This window comes from Sinocyclocheilus rhinocerous, unplaced genomic scaffold (assembly GCF_001515625.1).
Source record: "Sinocyclocheilus rhinocerous isolate Xijiao unplaced genomic scaffold, SAMN03320098_v1.1 scaffold4194, whole genome shotgun sequence".
Taxonomy (NCBI): Eukaryota; Metazoa; Chordata; class Actinopteri; order Cypriniformes; family Cyprinidae; genus Sinocyclocheilus; species Sinocyclocheilus rhinocerous.
This window is the reverse complement of record NW_015652268.1, coordinates 165,010-175,418: the sequence shown is the minus strand read 5'-3', so window position 1 is coordinate 175,418 and position 10,409 is coordinate 165,010. Positions and strand designations below refer to the sequence as shown.

General features: G+C 34.4%; 1 protein-coding gene across 2 annotated transcripts in view; it reads left to right on the top strand.

Moving 5' to 3' along the window:
* Window positions 1–1,966: 1,966 nt before the first annotated feature.
* The window catches only part of gpatch3 (G patch domain containing 3), a 12,325-nt gene continuing 3,882 nt past the window's right edge, over window positions 1,967–10,409 (top strand). The window contains exons 1-6 of one of the 2 annotated variants that reach the window (XM_016520068.1): window positions 1,967–2,356; window positions 3,826–4,778; window positions 5,947–6,124; window positions 7,027–7,086; window positions 7,173–7,294; window positions 9,612–9,723. In XM_016520068.1, coding sequence (XP_016375554.1) covers window positions 1,993–2,356; window positions 3,826–4,778; window positions 5,947–6,124; window positions 7,027–7,086; window positions 7,173–7,294; window positions 9,612–9,723 — 1,789 coding nt within the window. In that variant the 5' untranslated portion in view covers window positions 1,967–1,992. Of the gene's footprint in view, window positions 2,357–3,825; window positions 4,779–5,946; window positions 6,125–7,026; window positions 7,087–7,172; window positions 7,295–9,611; window positions 9,740–10,409 lie in introns of both variants that reach the window. The other variant, XM_016520066.1, reaches the window with a different exon arrangement.

Genomic DNA, 10,409 nt, shown 5'->3' with positions numbered 1-10,409 from the left:
AAAGGCAAACATTATAATACTTTCTCGTTTGCCGTCAGCATTCAGCAAATATGCATTTACATCATTTAAACAAATCTTTGAATGACTAATGAACATCTAATTTCAAAAACCTTGCAAACTTAGTCGAGATCTTATGAAGTGTGCATTTGTATCCTGCACGATCGCGTGATCTCTGCGTGACGGTCGGTCCGTGCGAACTGAATGCGGACAGGAGTAGAGTTAAGCTTCATTGCTGACTGAAGTGCATCAGTGAATGAAATGTCACAGTTTTGCATTGTGCTTTGAAAACGGCAGCGGGTAGCCTAGATTTATGCTTTTGAATAGAAATCTTATAAAGTACAGTGTGTCGATCTAAAATGCTAATTGTGCATTCGTACGCAAATGTGCTGTCAGAACTTATTTACACTGCGCATTTTTTATTTTGGTCGCGCATGCGCACCTGCGTACCACTTATGTGCACCCCTGCTTTAGACCAATAGTTCACCCAAGCATGAACATTTATAGCTATTATTCATTCACACTCCTATGGGTTTAAGGATGAGTAAATGATGACAGTCATTTTTAGGGATCAATAAAAGAAGAGGCCTATCATTTTTAAATGCTTGAGCTGTGGAGAAACACCAAATATCACTCTATGAATCACTATATAATCAGAGCAATAGTCCTGACACTCATTCCTATGCATCTCGTCTCTGTACAGCGCCAGTAATATGAGTTTATGTAAGCATAGATATTACAAACACATAGGGAAAATTCTGTTTGTTTTTTTTATGACACGTTTTTTTCATGACAACACAGAAATGATTTTGGAAATATATTTTAATAAAAGGGTAGATTTTTTTCATAACACGTGTTGACTTTTTTTTTCTGATGTGTTTTTTCGGTTCTCTGTGAAATGATTTATTATTGTATTTTCTGATCATATTAAGCATATTGGTGTTTCTTGAACCATAACACAATACACTATACTTGGCAAAGAGCTATTCAAATCATATGCTTTATTTTCTTGTCAAAAACAATAAATGTACATTAATTTTATTTACTTTTTTAATCAAAATGTATGCCTTGAAATGCAATTGAAGTCAATTTGGGTAAGTGTCTTGCCAAATGCATAGATGTACATTTACAAAAATACCATACTTATTCAGATTAAATACCGTGGTATTTTAAATATGGTACAGTATAATAGTATTTATCAAAACACCGCGATACAAACATTTTAGAACTCACAAATAAAATGTTTCAAATGTTTTATTTTCATAGAACAGTAAAACATAACGTGTCAAATATCGACAAGGACTGTTAAAAATACCGTAAAGGTTGTAAATAAAATAGATTATTGGAGTAGGCTTTGCGAGAAAATACAATTCCAGTCATTTTACGCTATATTCAGTGTATTAAGTGCCGTAATTATTTGTAGTCTTATAGTCTTAAGTCGCTGGGGTATATTTGTAGCAATAGCCAAAAATGCATTGTATGGGTCAAAATTATAGATTTTTCTTTTATGCCAAAAATCATTAGGATATTAAGTAAAGATCATGTTCCATGAAGATATTTTGTAAATTTCCTACCGTAAATATATCAAAGCTTAATTTTTGATTAGTAATATGCATTGCTAAGAACTTCATTTGGACAACTTTAAAGATGATTTTCTCAATATTTAGATTTTTTTGCACCCTCAGATTCCAGATTTTCAAATAGTTATATTCATATCTCAGCCAAATATTGTCCTATCCTAACAAACCATACATCAATGGAAGCTTATTTATTCAACTTTGAGATGGGGTATAAATCTCAATTTTAAAAAATTGACCCTTATGACTGGTTTTGTGCTCCAGGGTCACATTTGTGAAATTTACTAGCAGTTTCTGAGGCAAAATTGTTTCTACTCCCATTAGTATACTGTACGCTATTTCATGCTTTTATTTTGAAATAACTTCCGTGTTGTGTGTATCCGAGCCGGATGTGGATTCCGGGTTCGCAGTCTGAAGTATGGCGGCGTCGGAAGAGGTGACGTTTTTCGTTGTAAACAACATTCCCGCTCTGTTCCGATCCGCAGAGCTGAGGAACTATTTCAGTCAGTTTATCGAGAGTAAAGGGTTTGCGTGTTTCCATTACCGCCATCGTCCGGAGCTTCGAGTGCAGAGCGCGGGGTTTACCGCGGTAAGTAGCGGATCCAGTGAGCGGAGCTCGGAGGGGAAAGCCGCAGGCTCGTGTTGTTGTGTGGTATCGGTTCGCTCTCGGGAATCAGGCAGATTCGTGAAGATGTACTCGGGGAACCACTGGATCGACTCTAAAGGAAACTGGCTGAGAAGAAAGTGTTTGATCCGGAGAGTCAGAGTATCGGAGCAGGCCGGTGAGTGCGCTGCCAAAATAAAAGTCCTACGGCACGACTGTAAAGTGTAGGACAATACTAGTGCTGTCAAACGATTAATCGCATCCAAAATAAGTTTTTGTTTACATAATATATGTGTGTATACTGTATATATTTATTATGTATATATATATATATATTAATACAAAGACATGCATGTATATATTTTTAAGAAAAATGTTTTTTATATATTAAATATGTTTATATATAATATCAAATATAAGAATATGAATATATAAATGTATAAACGTGTAAACTTTTTTCTAAATATATATTGTATGTGTGTGTATTTATATATACATAATAAATATACACAGTACACATAAAAACTTTTATTTTGGATGCGATTAATCGCGATTAATCGTTTGGCAGCACTAGAATAACAATAGCAGTTTGTTATTTTATAGTCACCTGCTAATATTTTTACTGGCCCAAACACAACACAAATAAATAAATAGATGTTATTTTATATGTTAAGATTTATAATTTAATGTTACACTTTAATTAAAATGTTAAAGAATGTAAATTAATTTTTCACTTTATATTTATCACTTTATCACTAAAAATTAAAGGACCTTTTTTCATAAATTAGGATTCATTTATTTTCACATTTAGATTTTTCATAATTAAAATGTGTTCATAAGTTAAGATTTATCATGTAATGTTTACATTGATGTATTTTGTTATTCAATCAAATAAAAAAATATATAAATTGTATCATTTGGTTTACATATGAATATTATATAATTAAAAAGAATGTAATTTTTGATAAATTAAGGTAAATTAAAATTTATAATTGTATATTTGCATTTATACGTTTTATTTACATTTATACGTTTTACGTTTTATGGTATATTTAACAAATTATAAATATAATTTTTATAAATTACTATTTCATAAATTGTGCTTTGTTATTTTCTTATTAATATTTTACTATTTTGTAAAAAAAGATGTATCATTTTATAAGTAAAATGAACAATTATAAATTTAATTTTTTATAAATTAAGATTTATCATTTTATGTATACATTTACAATTTTTGTATTCAAATTAAAAAAATAAATGTTTTTTAATATTAATTAAAATTTATAATTTTATGCATGATCCATGAATTATAATTATATACATTATATACATTAAAAAAATCAGTGAAGACATTGAGTTTATTTTACATTGAGTATATATATATATATATGAGACTATATGGCCATTTAAGGTTCTTCTAAATGTTTTGTGAAGGCGTTGAAGGGTGAACATGAACCATTTGATACATGAACTATTAAATTTCAAAGGGAAAATGGGAATTATGGGTAAATGTCAAGGGTCATCACCTGGTCACACAACACCCTGAAAGATTAAGTAAGATGTCAAGTAAACTAAAGTCAATGTTAACACCCGTCTTAGCAAGGTCCAGGTTGTTTTATAATCATCATATTTTATCTGTGTTTATAGAGCATAATTCATTCCCGTACAAGACGAAGGCCGAGATGAGACGGCATGTCGCCCAATCAGAGCATTTCACGCTGTCGGACCTCAAGGGCCTGCCGGAGCTCAATCCGCCCTCGCTCATGCCGGCGGGGAACGTCGGCACGCCTGTGAGCGTTTTCCTGGAGCTCATCCAGTCCTGCCGCCTGCCGCCGCGGCTCATCCGCAAACTGGGGCTCACGTTTCCCAAGACGGGCTCGAGTCGCCGCTACGGGAACGTGCCCTACCTGTATCACAACACGGCCCTCGTGAGCCGCGCGGAGGAGAGCGTCTTCACCGCCGGAGGAATCGAGATCTCGGCACCTGGCCGCCTGGACACGCCCACAAACTCACAGACAATCGATAAAGGCACGCCCACAAACTCACAGACAATAGATAAGGACACGCCCACAAACTCCCAGACAGTAGATAAGGACACGCCCACAAACTCACAGACAGTAGAGAAGGACACGCCCACAAACTCACAGACAATAGATAAGGACACGCCCACAAACTCACAGACAATAGATAAGGACACGCCCACAAACTCACAGACAATCGATAAAGGCACGCCCACAAACTCACAGACAATAGATAAGGTCACGCCCACAAACTCACATACAATAGATAAGGGCACGCCCACAAACTCCCAGACAATAGATAACGCCACGCCCACAAACTCCCAGACAGTAGATAAGGACACGCCCACAAACTCACAGACAGTAGATAAGGGCACGCCCACAAACTCACAGACAGTATATAAGGACACGCCCACAAACTCACAGACAGTATATAAGGGCACGCCCACAAACTCACAGACAGTAGATAAGGACACGCCCACAAACTCACAGACAGATGAAGAGGACCCGCCCAGTTCTCCACTTGTCAATCAAGAGTCACAGGAAGCAGGAAGTGAAGAGGAGCTGTCCGACCCTGATGATGTGAGTTAGGGCTGCATGATAAAATAATAAAATTTATGTTGCGATATGGCTTAGTGCGGTTGTCATATTGCACAAGCTGCGATTGATTTAAATGAAATTAAAATAAATAAAATTAAAAAAAAAATTTTTATAAATAAAAATTTATCATTTTATATTTTAATATAAATTGTATTTATTTAATTAATGTTTTTTTTTTTTTCAAATATTTTTAAAATTATTCATGGAATTTATATAATTTATCAAATTAATTTATATAAAATATTTTCTAAAACCTAATCTGTTAATCCATTATTATGATTTTACAGTCATATTGAATGGGTCAGAAACAGTGGGAATGTAGCCTTTGAAAAAAATCAGAAAGAGAGTTTTTGTAAAGAATAAACCAAAGTGTGAACACTAGAGTTTTTCATGTTTTTTTTTTTAATTGCTCGATCAGCTAAGCTGCGTTCAGTATCAGATTCTGACGTAATTGTTGCGTGCACCGCATTTTATACTGCCTCTCGAGCTCGTCAGTATTTGCATGCGATTTGCATACTTCGCGTCAATTGGCCAGTCATTTGGACTGGCGGGAGCCAATAGGACTTCAGGAAAGGTTGGAAGGGAAGGAGTTCCCATAACGGAGAAATATCTCCGTGATGTCTCGTTCCCGCTCTCAGGGAACCGAGGTTACGATAGTAACCGGAGCGTTTTTCATGTTTTTTTTTTTTTTAATTGTTCAGCCCTAAAATAATGCATTGCAATTTTTATTTTATTTATTTTAACACTTTCCCTGTTTATTTATTTGGTTATTTTTAGATTTTTCATGGTTTAAAGGATAAATATTACATTAAAATAATTAATTTATGAAATTCTTTTCTATGCAGATACACTTCCCAACAAAATCACCTCGCTCATTCTAGAATAATTAATTATTCCCAAATTGAGCTATTTAAGTCGTCTTTTACCAAATTTGAAATAATTTAAAACATGAAAAATTTAATTTATTATATATTTTTATATATAAAAATCATTAAAACCCTGATGTAATGGCCTTGTACTCTGAAGACTTTTCAGTCTGTTTTTTTCCAGTGTCGTGCATGTGAGTGATGAAAAGGGGCTTTCGAATGTTCTTGCGTCTGGATGAACTGTGTTTGGTGCAGGTTCTGTATGAGTTCTGTGTTTTCTGCAGGACGATGACCGCTGTGAGGAGTGGGAGCGTCACGAGGCCCTCCACGAGGACGTCACCAGTCAGGAGCGCACTAAAGAGAGGCTGTTTGAGGAGGAGATCGAGCTCAAGTGGGAGAAGGGCGGATCGGGCCTCGTCTTCTACACAGACGCTCAGTTCTGGCACGAGGAGGAAGAAGGAGGTAGAAACAGCTATTTTGAGTTCATACTGAAAGGTTTCTGTTGGTCCAGTAGTACAGATTTCTACTTGCCATGCCAATATTTTAATTGGTCCCATCACAAAAATAGATGAAGTTTTTCATGAAATAAATTGTTTTTTGTGTAGATTTTTAATTATTATGTATAAATATTTATCATTTTTATAAATATTTATTATGTTTTAATAAGTAATATCTATTATTTATTTTTTTATTATTGTAATTTTTTTTTCACATTTGTATTATTATTATTTTGTAAAAAAAATTAGAATTAAAAGTTAAAAAGTATATATATTTTTTTCATAAAGTAAGGTATTATTTTTAAATTTACATTAATATTTTTTAGAATTAAAATTTTTAACTTTGATTTTTAAAATAAATTAAAAATATTAAATTTATAATTAATATTAACAATTATAAATTTGATATTTGAGGTTAAGATTTGTTTTATATTTTATTTATTTTATATAATTTTTACATGTTTTATATCATTTTATATTTGCATTTATAATTTTTATGTTTTCAGGAATGCTTATAAATACAATAAACAATTCATATGTTCATTAATATATTCATATAACTTTGGTTAATAAAATTCACAGTAATATCTGGAAATTATACAGTTTTTGTAATTAATCCTGGAAACACAAACACTATTTATTCATTTATAAATAAAACATTATGGGTTAGTTTTGTAATTTTTAACACATTTCTTCATAAGACTGTCACACGTTATTCTAGCATTTTAACAAAACCAATAATTTTGCCTTGGTGACAAGTTTAAAAAGGCCCTGAATAGGAAAGATGCTCAAAGTGCGCTCATAATTGCCAGCGTATATTTATGAATTACTCTGTTGATGTGATTGCCTCTCTTTGATTTTGCACAGATTTCGATGAGCAAACAGCAGACGACTGGGACGTGGATATGAGCGTCTACTATGACAAAGGTAAAGGTTCATGATCAGATCATTGTGAGCGCTGTGATAGAAGAGCAGCATCAGACGTGACTGTGATTGTGTGTGTTTCTCCTCAGACGGAGGCGATATGGACGCCAGAGATTATGTGCGCATGCGGTCTGAGAGGAGGCTGCGGGACGGTCTGGACGGTCTGCCGGGACGCCAGCAGAAAATCGGCAGCTTTGAGCGCTTTACAAAGGTTCGGATGTTTTTAAAGGGGTCAAGAACTGCCTTTGTTGTTTATTTTGTACTGTTCTGACACAATCTGCATTGTAAAAAGCGCTATATAAATAGTGGTGACTTGACTTGTTCTCTGAGGTGCACTTTAGGGCTGTAAAATTTTTTTTTTGAATTTCGAATATTCGTTGAATTTAAAATAAAAATCCGAATTTTAGGTGTGCGTCAGGCAGCCTTATCAGCAGCGCACGAGATGCGATGACGATGTGAGTGTCGTTGCATTTTAATGCTTTTGTTAGCCTATCCAGTTGAAGCCACTAGATGCGGCGCTGCTACGTTGTTCATTCAAAATATTGCAGAAAAAGAGAGCATCAATGCGGGGAAGATGTTGTTTACGTCAAAACTGAAAGAGCCACATGTTTAGAAAGCCATGTAAAATTAATGCAAGTTCAACTTTGAAAAAAAAAACCCCGTATTTCGAGACTTTATGGCAGTTTTTCCCATCCCACTGCATCTCATGTTTTTAAATGAGAAATGTACTCTGTGTGATTGGCTTTCCGCCCTTTGTATTAAACTATGCATACATACATGATGCTGTTTTGTTTATAGTTGTTTAAGCAACTTAAAAATTATAAAATTATGCACTTTTTTTCACAGATAGTAATTTTATCTCATGCTTTGAAGAAACGTGCATTAGTAATATTTTGCTCGATGCGCCCTCTTGTGGCCTCAGGAGAGAAGCCAAAAGCTTTTCTTCACCCTAACTGAAATGATGCATTTTAAATTCGAATATAATTTGAATTTTGATCATATTTAAGTACAAAATTCGAATTTAGTTTTTCAGCCATTTTGACAGCCCTAGTGCACTTATAATGTTATCAAGATTTTTACATCAAAAAAACATCATAATTTAGAAGTTTTAGGCTATTCTCTGTCCTGTTTTTAACCCCCTCATCAGAACCTAATGTTCCTAATGTTGGGATCAGAAGGAAGGAAAGGCAAACTCTGTTTTTCTACAACTTGGCACTGAACAGCATCTTGTTGTCTTCAGGGGCCTGTTCTTCGTTCGTCGCTAACTCAGTTAGCTGGATTTGATTGTTGATGATTTGGCGTGATCTTGGATTGGTTGGTTCTTCGAAGCTCATCATAGCACCATAGCAACAGGTCCTTAAGCTTAAACCTGCTCGGGAGCAGCTTATTTCATGTAAACAGGATTAGATCGCGTCTTTGTAAGCAGAACTGATACTTAAATCTGTCCCAGCCACTGCTACTTTATTAGAAGAGTACCCTACTGATCCAGGGACAGTAATTTACAATAATAATAATTTAAAAATGAATGCAAAAAATATTATAATGTTGTGTTGTCATCATCTATAACACTATAGACACTGCCAGGCTTACTCGTTGAAAAATGTATTCGTGATGAAATAATTACTTTATAATTGTATTGGAATCTTGCTGTACAGTTAATATGAGTCGTGCATTAATTAAAAAAAATAAAAACAGTGCACATTTCATTTATCTATTATTACATTTATGTAGTTTTGTTTCCAGAAATTTGTCAAGTTTTTTCGTCTGGTTTCTTTTTTAATTATATGATGTCATTACGTTGCTGTCTTGCCGCCAGCCAGTCGCTGCATTTCTGATCGTGGTCTCGAGTATCGATACATCTGCCCTTTACGGGGAACACGAGGACGCGAGAATCTTAGACAACTTAATCCAGATATTTTAATCCGTGGGCGGGGCTAAACAGGCAGTGATGTAGAGTCGGTGGGCGGGGCCAAACAGGCAGTGAGGCGGTGCTTATCCACACTATTACATCATAGAGTGGTACATTCCACAAGCTGTCATTTTGGCAGACTGCCTTCAATATCAGCTGTTTTTGATTTGAAGTTTTGAGTTCTGAAACTTACAGGATGTTTTTACATTACAATGACCTCTTACATGTCAAAAGATCAAGAGAAATTTGGTTTCTCAGTTCATGACCCCTTTCATTCACTGCAAGATTTAGTATATTGTATTTACGTTCACATTTTTATAACCAAAAAGTATACATGTCATTTTTCATACATTTGATTTTATTTTATGTCACCATTTATACTTTTTTTTTTTGGAAAAATTAAGATTTCGTTGACATTTATTTATTTATTTTTATTAAAATTACAAATTGTTAATGTGTTTTTCATAAATTAAGATTTACCATTTTATAATTGTATGATTTAATGTATATTTTTTATAAATTAATAAATTAAGATTTATGATTTTATATTTACACTTTTTGTCAATAATTAAAATAAAAACTGATCAATTGTGTGTGTGTGTGTGTGTGTGTGTTGTAGGGAGTGGGCCGGCGTGTGATGGAGAAGCAGGGCTGGAGGGACGGAGAAGGGCTCGGGAACAGCCGGATGGGAATCCCAGAGGCGCTGGAGAACGAAGGCCAGCATCCCAACTGTAAGAGAGGCTTCGGGTGAGTCCGGAGTTCACTGATGATTTCCTGCTGTTCATCTGGATTCAGAACCAATGTGTGCGACATTTCCAGCTTCAAAACAGTTGTGCTGCTGATAGGGATGGAACGATTACCGGTTTCACGATAAATCACGATAAAATGCCCTGACGGTTAGTATTATCGTTTAAAATTTAATTATCATCAAAACCGTATTTGATTATCGCGATTTTGAAAACTCGCGGTAAATTGACTCGGCAACTACTGAGAAAAACTGTTTCATCTGAGCATGTGGCCCTTTAAGCATTATCGTATCGCATATCGAATATCGCATTATTTAATGAGTTATCGCATATCGCATTTTTCTTCAATATCGCACAGCCCTAGTGGAGACTGTGATACATTTTATTTTTCAGAATTCACAGATAATAATAATAATTTATGCATTTAGCAGATGCTTTTATCCAAAGCGACTTGCAGTGCATTCATTTCAAATATAAATCTTTTGTCACATTAGAAATGTCTTTACTGTCACTTTTAATCGATTTAATGCATTTTTGCTGAATAAAAACATTAACTTTTATTAAACACACACACACACCCCAAACATTTAAATGGTAATATATCTCAGTTTCCACAAAAATATCGGGCAGCACAACTGTGTTCAACATTGATAATAATCAGAAATGTTTCT